General features: G+C 40.4%; 1 protein-coding gene and 1 pseudogene across 2 annotated transcripts; both read right to left on the bottom strand.

Annotated features, from left to right (window-relative positions):
- Nucleotides 1–5134: 5134 nt before the first annotated feature.
- On the bottom strand, nt 5135–5506 carry LOC105420898 (uncharacterized). Its single transcript, XM_011626236.1, has one exon. The coding sequence runs from the start codon at nt 5504–5506 to the stop codon at nt 5135–5137; it is 372 nt and encodes a 123-aa protein (XP_011624538.1).
- Nucleotides 5507–15409: 9903 nt separating this feature from the next.
- On the bottom strand, nt 15410–22002 carry LOC18437255 (protein HYPER-SENSITIVITY-RELATED 4 pseudogene; annotated as a pseudogene). The gene is made up of 2 exons (XR_016050985.1): nt 21795–22002; nt 15410–16877 (listed from the first exon to the last, which is right to left on the bottom strand). The product of XR_016050985.1 is annotated as a protein HYPER-SENSITIVITY-RELATED 4 pseudogene (transcript).
- Between the last annotated feature and the right edge of the window lie 762 nt (nt 22003–22764).

The raw sequence follows: 22764 nt of genomic DNA, 5'->3' as shown, positions 1-22764 counted from the left end.
AGACCTAGCGCCGCCTGAGTAGAAGGGAGAGAGAAGAGCATTACCATGTGTACGAGAGGTAGCTCCGCATGTGGAGGGCTAGCACCGGCTGTGTAAGTGAATATCGCCGGCTGTGTATGAGAGCATCGTCATATGTGTTTGGTCAAATTCTACAGCTGTCACCTGTCAGCGTCGCTCCATACGTGTCAGATCTGCATGCGATTGCATTAACCACAGTGTTTTTCCAATCACCCTCTCCTTTTTAAGCTTTTTCCTCCCATGGGCAGCACCGTCTCTCCCATTTTCTCAACTTTTTCTCTCTCTCTTGAAGTTCATTACTGCCCCTTGAAGACAACCCACTGATGGAGCTAGGGGAAAGCCCGTGAAGGTAGTGAGTGGGCATTTGAGATATTGTGGGAGTTTAAGGTAAGTGGGTTTAGCTTTTATGCATCCATGGTTTATGTAAAGAACAAATATTTAGAATGGGTAAGATGATAGAATAAAAAACGTGAAGCATGAATGGGTTAACGTGAGGTTGAAATTTCAAATTTATGCATCTAAATGCCATGGCTGTTTTATCACATATATGATCTTTCTATTTATGGAAACTCATGAAATTGTTCAATGTGAGACTCCTTATCATGAACAAGGTTCCAAGCCCAAAGTGTAGCTTGGCTAGGAAATATTAAGTGTTCTTTGAAAGCATGTTAACTTGAGAATAAGAATTTCCAGAACTGTGATTGTTTTTGTATCAATATGGTCGATGGCCAAATTGTATTCAAATGAGACCAAATCGATCCCAATTGAAAGACATATATGTCTACTCCATGTTTACTCTTTATATAATGGTAAAATTGTGCATGGATTAAAAGATATGGCCCAAGATGTCGAGACACAACACCACTCACAGTTGCTGCTAATTTCAGCAACTATGGCCCTCTTTGAGCTGTACTTTTGACCCAACCATTGGCATCAAAAAACCTTCAAATTTCCACCATTGGAAAGGTCTGTGAATGCACTCAAAGTACTTGATATTTTTAAAATTTCCCATGGATTTTGAATTATTCCCCGAAATACGTGAACATGTCATTGCGCACTATTGCAAGAAAGATTTCCATCAAATAATGCTCACATTGTGCTGAGCTATATACCCATCAAATCATGCCCAAATTCTTTCAAATTATTGTCTTTGCAATGATCTACGGGTAAACTTAAAGCTTCATGTTTGAGGCATTCTGAAACTTCTCCTAGATTGGGAGCTACGCCCTCGCAAGAGGGGCATGTCATTGTTACATGTCATTGTACCAGATTTACATCCATGTAACACAGAGCTTTCTTAATATGTGATAAATGTGAATACCATATGATGAATTTCATGTGAATTCCATAAAGATACGTGAATGATGTCTTATGACTGCTCTATGTGAGAAAAATGGGCCACGAGTACAATAGTGATGAAATGAATTCATAAATGAATGCCATTGCTACTGAGAAAATGTATGTGCAAATTCCCTTTGAAAGCTTATGAAATAAATGAATTTGACTTTGGGTAGATGATATGATGAAATATGATTCATCTGTCTAAGACATTGACTGATGTGAATGAGTTGAATACTTGAATATGATGGATGGCCACTGCTTATATTGATATTGAACATTACGCGGTGGGACACTCACTGGTAGTGGATACTGTTATGATATTGTAGTGGATGGAAACTGCTTATATTGATATAGACCATTACATGGTTGGACACTCACCAGTAGTGAATACTATTATGATATTGTGATGGATGGCCACTGCTTATATTGATATTGACCATTACGTGGTGGGACACTCACTGGTAGTGGATGCTGCTATGATATTGTGATGGATGGCCACTGCTTATATTGATATTGACCATTACACTGTGGCGCACTCACCGGTAGTGGATACGGTTATGATATTGTGATGGATGGCAACTGCTTGTATTAATATTGACCATTACACGATGAGACACTTATTGGTAGTGGATATTATTATCGTATTGCCTGCTACGCGATGGGACACTCATCGATAGTAAGGAAAGTGATGCCGATTTATCTCCTAACCTACATAATGATAGGAATGGGTTAAGGGAAAGGATAAAGGGCACCCTAGATTCATGAAATGAAATAAAATGATTGATGCCTTGCAAGGTAAGGGCCCATCGAACACCACCAATATCCGCTGAGGACAGTGTGAGTGTGTTGAGGGTACTACAAAGTGGATCACCCCACTTGTCATTATTCTACCTCCTGTATGATGGTCAAGGTCTTAAGAAATGGGATTGGTCTAGCTTGATGGATAGGGCCTCTACTGCGAGAATAAGTGATTTAAGGAGTGAGTGGGTAATGATCGAATTTCTGAATAAGGAATGTTTAGGATTACACTGATTGAATGTTAGTGATTTCACTGATTGAATGCTCATGATCGCACAAATTTAGTGATAAGTGCCGTGTAAATGAAATGTCCATACTCGCTATCTTGATCTAATATTCATATGTGCTAAACTATGATTTTATATTGATGGACTTAACTGTTATCACACACAAAAATAATCAATATAGATGCATAGAACTAGATCTACTTACTGAGTTGTATAGCTCATTCCATAATTTCTCCTCTCCTTATAGATTGATAGCAACAGGTTCAGGGCTTGGAACTCGTGTTTTGCTATGGGAAGTTGAAGTTAGATTTCTCGAAGAAGGAGCTTAGATCTTGTTTATGTCTGGGCTATTTGACCTTAGGTTTTTGTTCTTCGTTGATATATGTAATATTGGTCCTAGACGCCCTGAACTAAATGTAACATTTTGGATGATATATATATATATATATAAAATGGATTTTTGGTGTTTGGGATTGTCGATGTTCGCCTACTAGTTGACTATTTGTTTAAGTTCTTTTTCCACGGTTTGCTCGATTACCTAAAATAAAAGGATTGAGTCCAAGTTTGACGAGAAAGACAAATAATAGTCACTCATCATAGAAAAAGAACTTAAATAAATTCATACACACCATTTACAAGTCGAATTAGCAAGTATGGAAAGAAGATTTCCTTTATAATTTTTCGAAGTCCATTTTCAATGGATGAATACTCATTCTTTTTATTTTCCATGTATTTCTATGTTCTTGCATTTTAACCTACCATTTTCCTATTCTTCGTATCCCATCACTCCATGGAAATCTTAAGGCATAGCGTTAAATCCACTTACCTAAGGGTCACGGTGCCCCCTAAACTTCCCTACGCAGGTCACCACTTGCTCCCCCATGGTAGCCTCACTCCTAGGCCTTCACGCATAGGTCGCCCCTTGCTCCAGTTCGCAGCCTCGCAATCAGCAGCACAAGGCTCTCTAGAAAGAGAAAATTTGAGGGAAAGAGAGGGAAATGATGCTGAGGGTGAGGAGGGTTGCGATTTGTAGGCGCGTGGGTAGGTGAGGCCAACTGTGGCTGCAGGGTGTTTAAGAAAAGAGCTGTGGCTAGCGCCACTCGCGCGGCGCTGACAGGTATGGTACGACATTGACACCACTGACGACTACACACTTGTCCAACCGTGCACAGCGTTACTCCAGGCGGTGATGCTCTCGATGGCAACACACTTGTGGTAATGCTCCAGACAGCGACACTCGCTCGTGGTGATGCTCCTGACAACAACACACTTGTGGTGATGCTCCTGACAACGACATACGCTCGTGGAGTTGTTCCAGACGGCGACACACTTGTGACGATGCTTCAGATGGTGACATACGCTCACGACGATGCTCCAGACGATGACACATGCTTGCAGCGATGCTCCAGACAACGACAGAGACTCACGACGATGGTTCAATCGGTGATGCTTCAGTTTCCCTTTCTCTCCTCACTCACAACGCTAGGCTTCCTCACGTGCTCGGGGTTACGCTTCCTTCCGCCGACGGCGGTGCACAGATGGAGGTACTCAATTCCATGTGCGGCGTCATTATGTCTCATGCCCAGCATTGCTTCTATTCACGCTCGGCATTATATCTCCCACCTTTTGCGTGCAGCGTTAGCCTAGGCAGCATTACTCCAAACGACGATGCTAAGGACTTTTCGCTTTCCCTTCAATTCTCAGATAGTGCTACCTCACGCCGTGCACGACATTACTCCTTATGCTTGTGGCGATGCCTCCATTCGTGCACGACATTAGTCTGGCCTACGCATGGCATTGACCCTTATACCTGTGGCAATACCCTCATTTGCACGCGGCGTTGCCTTCATGTTACATGGATGACACTAGGTCAAATGACACGGACGACGCTATCATTCGCCCTTAACACCGGGCATGCGCTCCCATCTCTTTTGACTTCCTTCTCTCTACTGCCACGAGTGATCAGGCTCAGTTGAATTTTAGCCCTTACATCATCCCCCCGTTAAAAAGGATTTTGTCCCCAAAATCATTAATCAAAGAGGTGGGGGTATTTTTCCCTAATTTCATCCTCTCGTTCCCACTTTGATTCTTCCTTTGTATGATATTGCCATTGCACACGTATCAGGGGAATTTCTTTATTGTGCAACACCTGCGCTCTTCGGTCCAATATCATAATTGGTCGTTCAACGTAGGTTAGGTCTTCCCTGAGTGGGATTGGCTTGTATTTCCAAAAGATGGGACGGTTCAGGTCAATACTTCCTTAGCATGGATACATGGAAGACATTATGGATATTGGCCAAATCAAGTGGTAGGGCAAGTCGATATGCCACACTGGCAATTCTTTCAAAAATTTTGAAAGGCTCAATGAACCGTGGGCTTAATTTACCTTTCTTATTAAATATCGTAATGCTCTTGGGCTGCGATACCTTCAGGAAGACCCGGTCCCCTACCTCAAACTCGAGGTCTCTCCTATGATCATCAGCGTAACTCTTGTATTGACTTTGGGCGAGCTGGGCCAACTTATCCAACTTATAGGTCGTGCAAACTGATAAGAAGTGAGCATCCTTAGTTAGTTAGTCCACTATGACCCAGATGGCATCATGCCTTGCACTTGACCTTGGTAACCCAGAGACAAAGTCCACTGCGATGTGTTCCCATTTCCACTCTGGTATGGGCAGGGGTTGTAATAGTCCAGCAGGTTTCTAATATTCTGCCTTCACTTGTTGGCATGTTAGACATTTAGCCACAAACTACGCCACGTCTCGCTTCATGTTGTTCCACCAGAAGGCTCTTTTCAGATCCAGATACATCTTTGTATCCCCAGGGTGTATCATGTAGCGAGAGTGGTGTGCTTCTTCTAGAATAGCCATTTTCGCACTTTCGTCATTAGGAACCCATATTCGGGCCTTAAACCTTAACAGTCCATCACTACCTATGGAGAAATCCTCTTTTCCCTCCACCTTCAATTCTTCAAGGATTTTCATAAGTTGGGGATCTTTTTTCTGAGCCACTCGGACTTGTTGAAAGAGTTGGGGCTCCACCCTTAGACATGACAATACTTCAGTCTCTTCACCAAGAAGTTGAGATGGGTTCCACTCCACTACATCCTCCAATAACTTCATTTCTCACACCATCAATTGTGTCATGGAGACCACAGTTTTCCGACTTAAGGCGTCGGCCACTATATTAGTCTTGCCTGGATGGTATTCAATTGTGTAGTCATAGTCGTTTAGTAGGTCCATCCATCTCCTTTGCCTCATATTTAACTCTTTTTGGGAAAACAAGTACTCAAGGCTCTTGTGGTCCATGAGCACCTTAAGCTGGGCCCCATCGAGGTAGTGCCTCTAGATTTTCAGCACAAATACTACTGTCGTGAGTTCCAAATCATGAGTGGGGTAGTTCTGCTCGTACGGCCTTAATTGCCGGGAGGCATAAGCAAGAACCTTACCTCTCTGCAATAGTACACCCCCGAGCCCCATATGAGATGCTTCAGTATAAATCACAAAATCTTCATTTCCCTCAAGCAATGCCAGAATCGGGGCAGTGGTCAGTCTCTTCTTAAATCTTGAAACCTTCTCTCACAATCTTCTGAGCACATAAATTTTACACTCTTTTGGGTCAGTTGAGTTAGGGGAAGCACTATCTTTAAGAATCCCTCCACAAAACGCCTGTAGTATCCAGCTAGCCCCAAGAAACTATGAACTTCAGACACATTTGCTGGTCTCTCCCATTTAAGTACGGCTTCAACCTTGGAGGGGTCGGCCGTGATCCCATCCTTGGAAATAATGTTACCCAGGAAGGTTATGCTGGGAAGCCAAAACTCACTTTTACTTTATTTGACATACAACATTTCTGACTTTAAAGTTTGCAAAACAGATCTTAGATGCTGCTCATGTAAGTCCCTACTTTTTAAGTATACCAAAATGTCATCAATAAAAATTACCACAAAGTAATCTAGAAAAGGTCGGAACACCCTATTCATCAGATCCATGAATGCAGCAGGGGCATTGGTTAATCCGAACGGCATCACAAGGAGCTCATAATGACCGTATCGAGTTCGAAAGGCCGTCTTCGAGATGTCCCCTTCCTTCACTCTTAGTTGGTGATACTCTGATCAGTGATCGATCTTTGAAAACACCTGGGCCCCCTAGAGCAGATCAAAGAGGTCATCGATTCTAGGCAGAGGATACTTATTCTTTTCCGTTACTTGGTTCAATTGCCTATAGTCTATGCATAGCCTCAGGGACCCATCTTTCTTCTTCACAAATAGGATGGGTGCACCCCAGGGTGACACACTAGGTCGGATACATCCCTTATCTAACAATTCTTTCAACTTCTCTTTTAATTCCTTCAACTCTGCTGGGGCCATTCTATATGGTGCTTTAGAGATGGGGCCATTCTATACGGTGCCCGGGACTACATCTATCTCAAATTCAATTTTCCTTACCAGAGGTAGGGACGACAGTTCTTCAGAGAATAGCTCAGGGTACTCCTTCACCACGGGTATCCCTTCTAACAAAGACTGAACACCCCGATTTTTCACTACATAAGCCAGATACCCTTCACATTTCTTAGTCAAAAGGCGATGGACCCGGAGAGTAGAGAGAAAATGTAGCGGGGAAGAATCTCTAATGCCCTCGAAGTGCAACTCCACTTGGTTAGGACTCCTAAAAGTCACGGTCTTTTCATGGCAGTTGATAGTAGCATGGTGTGTATACAACCAGTCCATGCCCAGAATGACATCAAAGTCTTGAATGTCTAGGTGAATCAGGTCCACTGGTAGGTCAAGCCCATTAATTGAAACCTTACACTACCTATACACTCTACGTATTCCATAAAGCCTCCCATTTGTGTGCATACTACGGGGGTGTAGTTAAGGTGTGTAGGTGCAACGTTCAAATGGCAAGCAAATTGGAGTGCAACAAACGAGTGAGAAGATCCAGAGTCAATTAAGGCTCTAGCTTTAGTATCACAAATTGAGAGTGTACCTCGAATCATTGAGGTGGACACCTGGCCTCTTGTTTCGTGAGGGCAAACACTCGTCCTTGAGACTTTGGGCGGTCATTAGTGTTCATTATAGGCCAGTCCCTAGCCCGGTGACCGGGCTTGCCCCACCTTAGGCACACATTCTTCTTCCGGTAACAATCTTCGGCACTGTGGTTGTCCTTCGCACAATGAGGTCTACCAACAGGGCGTACGACTTTAGGTTAGCCGACATCACTCTACCCCTTTTATCTGGCCGTAGGCCCCTTTCAAATTTAGCTAACTTCCGTTCCTCGATGTTTATAATATGGGGCACGTACCAAGAGAGTTCTGCGAACCTGGCGGCATATTGCTCCACAGTCATGTTCCCCTACTAGAGCTCAATAAATTCTACTTCTTTCCTTTCCCTGACTGAGTTTGGAAAGTATTTCTCATCAAAGACCGTTAGAAAGTTCGCCCAGGTGGGTTCGGTTCCTAACTCTCTCCAGGTTTTCTTTACTGAGTCCCACCAGTGCTCAGCTTCTCCTTTTAGCAAAATGTCCCAAGTCTAACTTTCTGCTCATCCGAGAAGTGCAATAATTCTAGAATCTTCTCTATCTGTCTCTTCCATCCTTTGGCCTCCACTACCCCTCCTTTCCCCAAAAAGGTTTGGGGCACCAGCCTTTTAAACCTCTCTAAAAGGCTACTATCATTATGTTTTGGGGTAGAGGTAGACTATGCAGGCATCGACTCCTTCATCATCTGGGTCATAGCCCTCAGAGTTGTATAGAATTCACCGAGCAACTCAATGTTCTCGTTGCTGGAACTAGCATTTTGGGTATAAGCTCTCGACATCTTCAAACTAACCACAAGAGCACCCAGTCACTTGTCGACCCCGAAGCTATTTTAAAGACCGGCCAAAGACCCTATCCGGGCTGGTCTGATACCATAACTGTCATGATCCCGCCCTCGACCTCCTTGTCCTTGATGACGAAGGGCGACCAGATGCAGGTTCGTGATCCCAATGTAGCGTTTGTTACTCGAATAAGAGTAGACTCAACGCATTATTCTTCGTAATCAAGAAAACCAAGCAAAGTCGATGCTCATAAGCCCAAAAAAATTTAAAACTTAGCAAATTCATTCATAAGAAAAGATGTTTCATTACATTACATTTCACCCCAAAAGTAGTTCAATAGAGTTCAGGGTGCCAGGGCCCATAGTTACTTAGTTCGAAGAAAGCAGTACAAATAGGGCTTAGAGCCTAGCTACCTACAAGATCTAAAAATCCCTCTCCGAATGGTCGCTTTGATGTTTACCTTTAACCCACACTCCTAACTCTGAACCGGTCACTTTCAGTCTACAAGGAAAAAAATAATGGAATGAGCTTTGAAGTTCAGTAAGCAGATCTGGTGTTATACTTTGGTAACAAGTCTGCCCATGTGCAATAAACAATTTACTGAATCATAATCAGTGGCAGTGCAGTGGTCACGTATATTGGTCATCAGATCAGTACATCAATTATAAATAGGATTTTCAAGCAAAAATGCATCAATTATAGGAAATATCATGTCGTCATTACAACTACAAGAAATCACAGTCACAATTCATTTATTACATACTCACTCCCTAGTTCACCTATTCGTGCTAGTAGAAGTTCTATCCATCAGGCCAAGCCAAACCCTTCGCTTAGGACTTCTAGCCTCCTACAGGAGGGAGGGTAATGTCAAGTAGGGTAATCTTCTTCGTAATACTCTCAACTCACACGCACAGTCCCGAACACCCATCGGGGGTTCGACAGGTCTTAACCAATCAATCACATATCTCATCTCATGAATCACAGGGAGCGACCTTCTTTTCTCCCCTAACCCGTTCTTATCATTGTGCGGGATAGGGAACATGCCAGCATTACTATCTCAATGCATCAGTCTCCACTATCGATAGGTGACCCATCGTGTAATGGCCAGTATCCATAAACAATGGCCATTCTCACATTGATATAACATAGCAGTGTTCACTACCAATAGGTGTCCCATTGCGCAATTGTCATTATTAGGGCCTCATCTCTTGCTCCAGCATTCTATTCCTTCATGACAATTCAATGCTTCGTAACAGATAAATCACATTCTTTTCGTATCAGTATGGTAATTAACATGAAGCATTCGTTATATGAATCGTAGCATAACATTTACACATGGATATCATCAACGACATTTTGGCACTTATCATGAAAATTTCATCATGAAATAATCACATCAATATAATGCTTATCACTTTTCACATAGCACACTGTTGTGGAGCATCATTCACATAACCTTGTGGCATATGCATGGTAATTATCATATAGCATTCACACTGTTGTGGAGCATCTTCAATTAATAGCTAGATGAAAGAATTTTAATGTTTAACTTATCACAGAAATCGGACCTCATTGGTTTGGTCGAAAATTTAGTTTTGAGCAAATAATAGTTGCTGAAAAATAGTGGGCAGTGAAACACTCACGCATTGTGGGGTATAACTCAAAATTTATAGAAAATTTCGAAAATCTCTAAACATGCAAATTCAAGCCCATTCATAGACCCATAGGGGTAATTTAAGGGCATTTGGAAGCCATTTTCTAGGGCAAAGGCATGGTCCAAAACAAGTCACAATTGCTTAAATGTATGGCAATTATGAACAGTGACATGTCTCAACATTTTAGTTCACATTTTTCAATCTATACAACATTTTACTATGGCATATAAAGCAAACATGAAGTGAGCACATATATCTCTCATTTAAGACTAGTTTGGGCACCGTTTGGCTAGCGAAAATCTCAGAGAAAGTGCCCTCATGGTTGCGGGAAAATTCTCCTTCCCACAAGCATTAACATGTTACTACCATGATACACACCATTTACAAGTCAAATTAGCAAGTTTGGCTAGAAGATTTCCTTTATAATTTTTCCACGTTCATTGGCATTGGATGAATACTCATTCTTTTTATTTTCCATGCATTTCGACGTTCTTGCATTTTAACCTACCATTTTCCTATTGTTTGTATCCCATCACTCCATGGAAATCTCAAGGCATAACACTAAATCCACTTACCTAAAGGTCACGGTGCCCCCAAAACATCCTTGTGCAGGTCGCCCCCTTGCTCCCCCACGACAGCCTCACTCCTAGGCCTCACGCGCATGTCGTCGCTTGCTCCAATCAGCAGCCTCCCAGTCTGCAGCACAAGGCTCTTTAGAAAGAGAAAGTTTGAGGAAAAGAGAGGACAACGACACTAAGGGTGAGGAGGGGCACGATTTGTAGGCACGTGGGTAGGTGAGGCCATTTATGGCTGACGTTGCGGGGTGGTAGAGAAAAGAGTTGTGGCTGGCGACACTCTTGCGGTGCTGAAAGGTACGGTGCGGCTCTGACAGTACAGCACAATGCTGACTCTGCTGACGGCTTCACGCTTGACCAACTACGCATGGCTTTACTCTAGGCGGCGACGCTCCTAACGACAACACACTTGCGGCGATGCTCCAGACAGTGACACATGCTCGTGGCGATACTCTTGATAGAAACACACTTGCGAAGATGCTCTAGATGGTGACATACACTAGTGGTGATGCTCTAGACGATGACACACTTGTGGCAATGCTCCAGACGACGACATACGCTCACGACGATGCACCAAATGGCGACACACGCTCACAGCGATGCTTCAAATGGTGACATATGCTCGCGATGATGCTTCAAGGTGATGCTTCGGTTTCTATTTCTCTTCTCACTTCCGATGCTTGGCCTCCTCACGTGCCCAGTGTTGTCGACAGTGGTGTGCAGACGACGGTACTCGATTCCATGCGCGATGTCAATGTGTCTCATGCACGGCATTGCTTCTCTTCACGCTCGACATTACATCTTCTGCCTTTCACACACGACGTTAGCCCAGGCGGTGTTACTCCAAACGGTGATGGTAAGGCTTCTTAGCTCTCTCTCCAATTCTCAGACAGCGCTACCTCACACCGTGCAAGGCATTACTCCTTATGCGCCCGACGATGCCTCCATTCGCGTGTAGCGTTAATCTGGCCTGTGCAGATCATTGACCCTTATACCCGCGGCAATACCCTCATTTGCACATGGCGTTGCGTCCATGTTACATGGACGACACTAGGCCAAATCACACGGACGACGCTATCCTTCGCCTTTAGCGTCGGGCATGCACTCCCGTCTCTTTCGAGTTCCTTCTCTCTGTTGATGCTAGTGATCAGGCTCATTTGAATTGTGGCCCTTACAATGAAGAATTCAAAGAGAACTTAACAATTTGGTATGCCATATTAACTATGACCACGATTAAATAAGTGCATGTCCTTGTGCTCATTCTGAAGCTTTGCTGCCAATGTTTGCTAGTCCTTCAAGCGTCACCAAACATAAAGTAGGTTACCAGTAAGTATGAAAGTGTTATGTTGGAATGTCAAGGGCCTTAATAATGCTCAACACAAGAGAGATATTCTTTTTTTGGAAAGGAAATGCTTGATTTCTTGCTTCTCCAGGAAACTAAATTAGAGGCCCCGAATCTTCTTACTGCCAGATTGGTTTGGGGAAATAACTCCCTGGATTTTTTGGGGCTAGATGCTTCTTGTTCTTTTGGTGGTATTTGGGTCCTTTGGGACCCTTTAGTTTTGAGTGCGTCACAAAACTTGTTTTCAAGTAGACACATTTCCATTGTTTTCCAAGGGCCTTTAGATAATTTTCTTGGTTTTTATCTATGGCACATGGGTCTAAGAAAGCTACTGTCAGATCTGCTTTTTTTGTGGAACTAGCAAATATTAAGTTAAATTCGAATGTGCCTTGGAATCTACATCTTCTCCTTCTATGTCTTCTTGTATGAGATTGTTTGAAGGTTTTATACAGCACCATGAATTGATTGATCTTCCTTCTACTGAGGCTAACTATACTTGGTCCAATCATAATTTACAAATATCCAATTTTGACAACGTTAAACAAGTTTCTTTTATCTTCTGAGTTTGTTACTCGTTTTCCAAAAATAAGTATGAAAGCCGTTCCAAGAATTTCTTCTGATCATGTCCCTCTTCTCCTTAACTTTGACGGTTTCTTGTATGGACCACCCCCGTTTAGATTTGAATTGGCATGGCTATCAGAGAGATCTTTACTCAGCCTGACTAAAGATTTTTGGAAAAATACTACAATTGATGGTTAGAAAGGTTTCCAAATTTCAAAGAAGCTCCAACAATATATATATATATATATATATATATATATATATATATATATATATATATATATAGGGAAAAGTTTTAATAAGGTTGCAACCTTAAAATGTAGGCACATATGCACCTCAAAAATCTATCGAAAATGTTGCTTTAATGTTGAAAAATCCCCCTAATCGATCATTTCGACAACGAGATGTATGAATATGAAAAAAAAAGGTTTTTGAGTCCTGAAAATAGTGCATCGTGAAACACAATATCTAGAGCGCCCATTTTCAAGATTTTCATATATTTATAGATCTACTTGATTTTAGCCATTTTGGATTTTAAATTTTTTTAATTAGGTATGAAAATAGATTTTAAGAAAATACTAAGAATATTTTACTACAAAATTACATGTTATGATAAAATTTTAAGGTGCGCCTTAATTGGATTGCTTAAGGTTGCAGCCTTATGGAAACTGCACCCAAATATATATATATATATATATATATATATATATATATATATATATATATATATATATATATATATATATATATATATATATATATATATATATATATATATATATATATATATATATAAGGAAAAGTTTATATAAGGATGCAACCTTATAATGTAGAACTACGGATGCACCTCAAAAGCAATCGGAAAAAGTAGTTTTAATGTTGAAAAATGCTTTGATTGATCATCTCGACATCGAGATGTATGACAATGAAAAATAAAAAGTTTTTAAGTCTCAGAAATAGTGTATTTTACAACATATTATCTACACCATCCATTTTCAATATTTTTATAGATGTACTTCATTTGAACCAGTTTTGAAATTTTAAATTTTATAAGTACAAATAAAAATAGATTTTGAGATAATCCTAACATTTACATCAAAATTATATACCATGATAAAATTTGATGGTGCACCTTAGCTCTATAGCTACGTATGCATCTGTATTCCAACTGCACCTATATATATATATATATATATATATATATATATATATATATATATATATATATATATATATATATATATATATATATATATATATATATATATATATATATATATATATTAGATGTGCCTTGATGAAAACACACGACTAAAATTTCAAGTGATTTGGATTTGTAAAAAAAAAATTTAAATTCAGACACGAAATGAGGTCGTGACCGTCAGATCGGCCTAGATTCAATCTAGGCCATGGGTTCATATGTTCATATGAGTAAGTGGGCTAATCCTAGTTTTTTCCTATATATATATATATATATATGAGTAATGACACTATGAGACCCTCCCACACCCATGTGAGTAGGACCCCAAAGGATTACCATTAAGTTTTGACACAGATCTCTAGAAAAGTTATCATATGGGTGAGAGACTTGGGTGAATAGGTTTATTGATAAAATTTCTAGAGATCTGTGTTAAAATTTAATGGTGATCATTTGGGGTCCTACTCATATGAGTGTGGAAGGATCTCATAGTATCATTACTATATATAAATAAATAAACAAATATATATATATATATATATATATATATATATATATATATATATATATATATATATATATATATATATATATATATATATATATATATATATATATATATATATGTGGTGTGGTTTGTGTATAGAGCCTAGGCTCTAAACAATCAAATTAGAGCCTACCTTCAAATATTGTTGAGAAATGTGGTTTCATTATTGGAAATCTTTGTGATAGCCTTAAAATATATTTTCATATTTATTTATAAATTTCAAAGCTTCAAAAATAGTGTAGATCTACATATCTATGAAAACTTTAAAATCTTTAAAATTGACGGACTAAAAATGTGTATCAAAATACACTACTTCCAAAACTTGAAATCTTTTTCATGTTCAAGCATCTTAATGTCGAGATGAACAATTTGAAAATATTTGGGCATCAAAACAACCTCTTCTAGTGAACTTTTGAGGTCGGCTCAAATTTGATTGTTTAGAGCCTCGGCTTTATATAAACCCATATATATATATATATATATATATGGGTGTGGTTTGTATAGAGCCGGGCTCTAAATAAGCAAAGTGAGACGCACTTTCAAATAGTATCCAGAAATATGGTTTCAATACTGGAAATCTTTGTGATAGCCTTAAAATTTATTTTCATCTTTAATTATAAATTTTAAAACTTAAAAAATAGTGAAGATCGGACAGATCTATGAAAACTTGAAAATCATGAAAGTTGATGGTCTAAACATGCTTCACAAGATGCACTATTTCCAAAACTTGAAATCTATTTTTTTCTCATGTTTATGCATCTTGATGTCGAGATGATCAATTTGAGGATATTTGAGCCTCAAAACTACCTCTTCTAGTGAAAATTTTGAGGAGGGCTCTAATTTGATTTTTTTGAGCCTCGGTTCTATAAAAACTTTTCTTAATTTCATGTCACCAGATCATTGTAATGTAATGAAACCACACTTCTCAAAAAACATGTTTCTGGCATCACACACTTTCTCTTCATCGCAATCGTCATCCCTCAAAAAAATAAAATTCAATTTGCACTTTAGATATGGTAAAATGAGTCCCTTCTTACAATGAATTTAGACGGTCTATTTGGTGAATTTCTAGATCTACCCTTTATGAACTCAAAATCATTCTTTTCCTATTTAACATTGTCTATCTAGTGATAATAATGCTATCTAAGAAATTTGGAAAGGTAAAAGATCATTTTTTAAGGCCCAAATCTAATCATCTAACTAAAATTGATGAATTATGTTAATTGCTAAAAAAAATACTTTCTAGAATGTGTTTTCAATTTTTTTTTTTTGGTGATTGTACATTGGAATGAAAATAGTATATATATAACAATTGAGGTTAAACAAATGGCCCTAACAAGAAAGAGTGTTTCATTACATTATTACACAACCATTGCATGAAATCACTCCTCTATATATAAATATACAAATAATTATACGGAACATGAGTGAATTTGGATCATAAAAGATTTCTTCTCGGAGGTGCCCAAAACTTGGGGATGTAACTTGAACAAAAGGAGCTAGAAGTATTCAATTCACAAATATTTTTTTTGATGAGGCTTGTGAATATTTTGTAGTAAACTTTGTAGTAAAATAATGGACCTTGAATCTAGAAAAAGCTGATTGTCCATTTTCTTCTTTGAGTTCTCTACTTTGGGTTATCTCCTTCCTTTTCCACTTTCTCCATTTTCTTCATTGATTTGCTAACTCTGACCATCTCCTCTCTCTTCCTCTTCAAGGCCTCGATTATGCTTTGAAGTACAACACCAACATCCTCACTCCTCATAAGTTGTTCAGCTACCTCAGCTGGGGTTACCTCCACCTCCTCAATCAATCCTCTAGCCTCTTGAAACAAGGGGTGATCATCTACATAATGATAATTGGAAAACAATTTCTTGAAGCTAAAGAAGTTGCAATACCCCAAGCGTATGTGCTTGTCCATCCTGCCAGGCCGGAGTAATGCCGGATCAAGCTTGTCCTTGTGATTTGTTGTGAACACGATTATCCTTTCGTCCCCACAACTAGACCACAATCCATCGACAAAATTCAGCAACCCTGATAGAGTCACCCTCATTCTCTCTCTGGATGGGATATTGGTCCATGGCTTGCTCTTCCGCCTTTAGCTCCACCGTGCAATCAATATCCTCAACCACCAAGATTGATCGGTTAGTGGTGGTGATGAGGAGCTTTCGTAGATCAGAGTCAGATTGAAGAGATGAAAGGTCAAGGTCATAAATGTCAAATTTAAGGAAGTTGGCCATAGCTGCAATCAGGCTCGACTTTCAAGTGCCTGGAGGGCCATAGAGCAAGTATCCACGCTTCCATGCCTTACCAACTCTCCTATAGAAGTCCTTTCTCTTTGAGAACCCCTGAATATCAAGCACGATTTCCTCCTTTAGCGACACATCGATGGCAAGGGTATCAAATGTTGCCGGATGGTTGAAAATCACATGGCGCCATATTTCTTTCGTGACACCAAAATGGAAGTCAGGGTTTAGGGTGTGGAGCTTCATCAGGCTCTTCTCTTCTTTTATGGCCTTGCCATGAGCCATGATGTGAAGCAAGTACGAGTCCAAAACCATGTCTTTGTGCTTCTTATGAATAGTAAGCTCAAAGAACCTGGTTTCACTCATGGAATCCGTTCTCACATGATCCATGACCACACTTGGAGACTCGTAGCACACAAGCGTCCATTTGAACTCCACACCTTGGAAGGTGTCTACAAGTTCCTCATTCCTTTCAATGATGACCTTGAAGCCCTTCTCTTTTTCTGATTTCACAACCCGTAGCCTCTTGATGGTTGGTGAGTCTTTGTTGCCTAAGTAGATTTCAACAGCTTTATAGACCTTGTTGACCTTAAAGCCCTAATAATCTTCAATCACCATGGACAATTGTGATGAGAAACGTTTGCTGAGCCAATGTATCCTTGAGGATATATAGTTGTGGATTTCACGGGGGAGGTAATCCCTGATTATTGTATGCATGAGAATTGCAGAGGCAGCTGTTGAAGCGATCATGGATAGAATAGCTTTCGCCGAAGACATGGCCAAACGGTTCTCTCCGGAGAGCACGACCAGACTGCAAAAAATTGAAGGTAGCTGTAAAGAGGTGGGATTTCTTACTTTTGAGAACTAGTCTTAGGCCCAACAAGGAAGAACAAATTAAGGGACACTACAGATTTTCCAGGTAATCCGAGGTTTATTACAGTTGATACTAGAAAGCAGTATTGCGAATTTCAAATGAAAGTGGAGGAAAATAGTGGTAATGAGAACTTCACCTTAGTAGTGGAGACTTTTGCTAGGAAACAGTGAAAGTTGCAATACCAATGAAGAAAGCAATGGCAATTCCAAATGAAGTGTTCCCTAATCGAGTTGTGATTCCTAACTATGATTGATTCATTGGGTTTTATTGAGGTGTGAGCTTAACGGGTTCTACAAGGCATCGTGAAGAATGGAGCAAAGACTCTTGCCATGACTTGAAAAATGCCTAGACTTTAGATTCAAAGTCTTCATCGCAAATTTCCACAAGGGCATTGATAGAGGGGAAACAATTTTTGAACTATTACATTTGACTAGTAACAGTCCCAACTCTGCCCCTAAGCCTCGCGAATTTGAGAAATAAGTCAAATTATTTTTTTCCACTCTTTTATGAATATTATGATCTACAAAATAAGTCACATTTTTTTCCACTCTTTTAAAGGAAGAAGATACAAAGTCAAGGGATATGCAAAACCTACCCATTTTGTGGGTCATAAGGTTTTAATATTGTGGCAATCTGAATTCACAAACAAAATTTAAAGAAACTACTTAGCTCCAAAATGGTTTGGGAGAAGATTTGAGGGGTCCGCAACTAAACATGGTCAATTGTCATTTCAAATAGGAAAAATCGGAAAAGATTTGAGAGGGGCTCCATTTTCCTCCATTCCTATTCATTTTTCGATTTTTAGAGAGAGAAAGTGTGAGACTTTTCTAGAATGAAAAAAGTGGCATTGTAGAGAGTTTTGAAACCATGGCTAGCTCCTCCAATCCTCAAGGTAACAATTTCTTCTCTTCTTCTTTCTTTCCATGATTTCTCATGCTTTTTATCATCTCATGCTTCCCATTTCCATTTCTTGTATGCTCCATGCGTAACCTTATGCATGAATATTCATTTTTGAACATTGTCTAGCATAGTTTTGAATTCTTTGAGCATAGTCTTGATGATTGAGCATCCATGAACATATTTTAGCATTTTTTAACATCTTGATCATTCCTTGAACATTCATTTGGCATCTTGAGCATATTTTGAGCATCTTCATGATTATTTGAGCATCTTCAAGGCCTTTTCACGCACCCCTTCATATTCCCATGTATTTTCGAACACCTTTATGATTTCCATAGCATCGTCGTGCATACCTTTGCACTCCCATACATTTTCGAACATGGACCAGCATCTTTTAGCATCTTGAGGCCATCTTCTTGAACATTTTGGCACTTCGCATATATTGTTTTGAATATTTGGGCATCTGGGAGCACTTTGAGCATATTTCTTGAGTCTTTTGGCATCTTAGAGCACTTTTATGCACTTTTCAAGGCATTTTCGTGTGCCCCTTAGCATTCTTGAACATGCTTTAGCACTTCTAGCACCTTCATGGCATAGTTTTGCATTTTTATGCACAATTTGGCTCTTTTAAGCATAGTCATGCATAATCATGCACTTTTTAACATCTTTATGCATAGTTGTGCATTTTCTAAGCATTTTCTTGCATTTTTTAGCATTTTCATGCATATTGAGTACATTTTATGCTAGAAAAGAGAGCTCTTCAAGGTCATATTTTGTGATAGGCTTGACCCACGGACTCGTGACCTCTTTGAACCTCTCGGGTGCTTTGGATTAGCCGATAACTTCTTATGCAAACCTCCGGCTTACAAAGGAGATGCTGCTGAAATTTTTCAAAAACTCTGATACCCTCTTTTCTTCTTTCTTGAATTGTAAGCTCTTTCAAACTTTTGCTTTGCTCATTTCTCACTCTTCTCTCGTACTTCTTATGCAGTAAAAATTCTTGATGTGATTCAACTACCATGCTCTAGGGAGTTGGGCACTGACTCTTATATCAGTGTTTCCTTCAATAGGAGTTCATCTCTCGGAGTTCTTAAACTTACTTGCGACATAGAATGACCATTGAGCATCTCCTATTCAGGTGAAAATGCCCTCTTTTATCTCTATGAGAATGAGAATGGTGAACAAATAATGCAACAAGATGGTATACCCATATACCACTCCATTCATAAAAAGTATGACTCAAGTGCAGACATTCCCACCTTAGGGAAAAGAATGATCGTGAACAATGACATCCACCGGTCTGCTCGTGGGATTCGGTTTGAGGGAGAGCGCTAGTAAATGAGAGGGTACAACAACTGGACTTTTAATATCCTACGATCTCATTCTAAAGATCTTGAATCATGCTCCTTAGATGCAGCTTGTGAATGTTCGGCTAGATGCCCCAATACGATAAGAGCTCTATTGGAAACCTGAAGCTTCATGAGAAATAGCTGGCTTCTTGATCACAGTGAGGGGGGAAATACTCTCCTTGATATGCATTTTACTCGTGGGCTGCCAAACATAGGAGCAATGTATGAGGAGTTCATCCTTAGTAATGGGGTGATTTTTGGAACTCAACTCATCAACAGCGAAGCACCGCCTCCCAGACTCCACGAGCTCTTTGAAATTTATCAACTCTTACTCTCAGAGAATAATGGCTAGATTGTTCATTTGGTCTCTTGGAAAGAATTCTTCCATGGGATCCGACAAGATAAGGAGGAACCCAATTCTAGTGCCACCTAGGATGATGACAATCAAGAGAGGGAAACAAAGAGCAAAGAACCTATGATTCCTCCTTGAAGGCCTGAAAAGGATCATGTATACCTGGCAGCTTACCTCACTCTTTTCCTGAGCAAATTTGAACTTTTGGGGTCAAAGAGCAATGCAATCCATCCCGGATGCTTCTTTTTGGCATGCGAGCTTGCACAAGGGTGTTAGTATGCCCTAGCTCAGCTAGTTCTTTGTAGTATATACCATGGCCTAGGGGCAATTGCTCGTGACAAGGCAATATTCAGTGAGGGCAGTAGTGAATCTTTCAATGGGGAGGTCCTTTCCATTCGTTTTACAACTGGCTTCCCTGTCCACTATATTTTTGGTTGGCTCTAAGCTTATTTCCCAAAGAAAGATTCTCCTTATTCCCCAAGGGCATACGGGATCAATGATGACTTGTCAGGGTACGCTTACCCCCAAATGATGAGAATTACTCAGAAGAAGGCCATCATATTCAGGGGCCCTAATGAGGCACGCTGACTTCTTGCTGATAGCTCTCTTTTCTCTCGTGGGAGCCCTTTCCCTTAAGGTGGCCCCATTGACCATTTCTTTATTAATGCCTTTTGTGATTTTTTGATGGACACACCACTGAAACTTGGGAAGTGATGTAACTCTTAAGTGTTAGGGGATGAATTCTGCCTTATTGGGGTGTCGATGACAAGAAGCTCGAGGCCTACTTCCCTCATAGATTTGCACGCCAACATGGTTTAGGCCAGGGGTGTTCGTTCACGGTGCTCTTTGAGAAGAGGTATGGGAAGAAAAGGGCTATACAAGACCCACATGCTCCAGGTTCAAGGAGTGAATTTTGGACAGACAACAATATGTGAATGGCACGAGAAACTTGCCCTACTCTCACTGGATTGAGCAAGTTCGTTGTTCCTCATTATGATTGAGTCGGCCATGCTACTGGTGGTGGTGGAACCCCACTTATTGAAAGGTGACACATGAGTGGAAAGATATCAACGCCAGTAAGGGTGATACGAAGCATGGGAAAAATTTCACCCCTCCCATCTTTTCTAAAGTTTGTGAGCTTGGCTACCTATTAAACTAGAAAGTACTCAGTATGCCTCAGTCATTTGTTGTATACCACGCTTCCATTCAGTAACTCGCCCTTGAAGGTGATACTGAGTCTCTCTTTGATAATCTCTGCTCTATCCTCAATTGGACTAAGGGCCATGTTGTTCCTGGCCACGAGGGACAACCCACATAGGATGTAAATGCTTTGATAGGGAGTGGGTCGCACTTAGCCCCAACTGTCAAGTCTTGTTATGGTTAGCGTACCAAGGGTGTTTCTATGGAGCCAGGGAACAGGGAAACTTAAGGGAAAAAAGCAAAGAAGAAGAAGGGGGCATCAGAGAGCGCCAAACCCAATGCTTCCTTTAAGCTTGTGGGTCATCAAAAGAGTGCTTGATCTAGCAAACAAGCTTCTTGAGGTCAAGATGCATCTCCCTCTATGCAGCATGCCTTAGGTGAGGTACATGATTTAGCTAAAAGACCTAAGAAAGGTGCATAGAGCAAGGGTTCTCCTAGCCCGACTCCGCTATCAGAGGTGGTACCTCCCATTCAAGATCTAGTTATTGCATCTCTAGAGGTTATCATTGCTCAACCGACTCCTTCTGGTCAAACTTCTTTCAATCTGATTTGCCGTTCAGAGAGCATTCTTGCCTCTATGGTAGAGACAGTTTGCATGGTTATGGAGGCACCTAATGATGGTGGCCCAACTGATGTTGTGAGCACTAAGCCTGAGATAGTGCAGCCCTCGACCATCTCACCACAAGGTCAGGCAGACTTTCCTTGCACAATTATTGAAGAATCAGGCAGTCTTGATTATGATACTGGGGCAATCAGTGCCGTCACAACTATAGAGGTAATGACATAAAAGTACCCACTTCAGCAGTTTCAGACGTAGAGCTTAGATCCGAGCCAGATGCTCCTTCAAGCAAGATTTTGAACCTTGTGGATGTTACAACTCCAGAAATGCCCACTTCAACAGTTTCAAATGTAGAGCCTAGGTTTGAACTAAAAGCAACCCCAGATGAAGCTCTTGTTCCATTCGAATCATCCATTACCATTGAAGCCCCATCTTTAGCCATGGCAAGCTCTCTTTAGCTCCTTCAGTATCAAGTCATTTATTAAACAAGAAGGCTTCTTTGGAAATAACTTTATCACAAACTAGCCTTCAACAATTAAAGGGATGCTCTCTCTCTGATCTTGAACTTGAGATTGTCGTTGTTAGAAGTTGTGTAGCTACCCTGAGCTGTTTCACCTTCGAAAAAGAGACATCCGACATATTCGAAGGTCATTTGAATGACATAGAGTGGTGGAGAGTCTAGGCTTTGCAAAGTGAATATGATGCACAAGAGCTATGCAGAACTCAACTAACTTCCTTAGAAGATTCCCTAGCTCAACAGCGGAACTTGATGGCAGGCTATAATGAAAAGAAAGCCCTTCTCATTGCTTATAAAGATAGCATCAAGAATGAAAAGACAACCTTTCTTGCAAAATTAAAGGGTATGGAAGAAGAAATGGCGAGGCTGTAGGCTTATCACTGCGAATTGAAAGCCAAGTTGGTTCAAAGGCAAGTAGAAGCCCAGAGTAAATTTCAAGAGTTGAAAAAGGTAAACTCTGAAATAGAATTGATTAGTACGTGGTGAAGTTAGATCACTGAAGCAATCTCCACCCTACAAGAATATATGAAAGCTACCTCAAAACATTTAAAAGCATTGAAGACAAGGATTCGTGAAGCCCTTGATAATTTCTAGGTACCCATGAACTCCTTACCCTCTCACTTGTTTTATCTTCTTCTTGGTTAGGTGCTTCGATCTCGCCCTCTGAGTCAAGATGACTTGGTGGTG

This window comes from Amborella trichopoda, chromosome 3, assembly GCF_054954075.1.
Source record: "Amborella trichopoda isolate Santa Cruz 75 chromosome 3, AtrichopodaSantaCruz75HAP2 v2.0, whole genome shotgun sequence".
Taxonomy (NCBI): domain Eukaryota; kingdom Viridiplantae; phylum Streptophyta; class Magnoliopsida; order Amborellales; family Amborellaceae; genus Amborella; species Amborella trichopoda.
The sequence above is the reverse complement of the archived record's forward strand: the minus strand, read 5'-3'. Positions and strand labels throughout refer to the sequence as shown.

What these genes read in the sequence shown, in the direction of transcription:
- LOC105420898 (XM_011626236.1), bottom strand. Translation starts at nt 5,506, where the DNA reads ATGAAGTTATTGGAGGATGTAGTGGAGTGGAACCCATCTCAACTTCTT.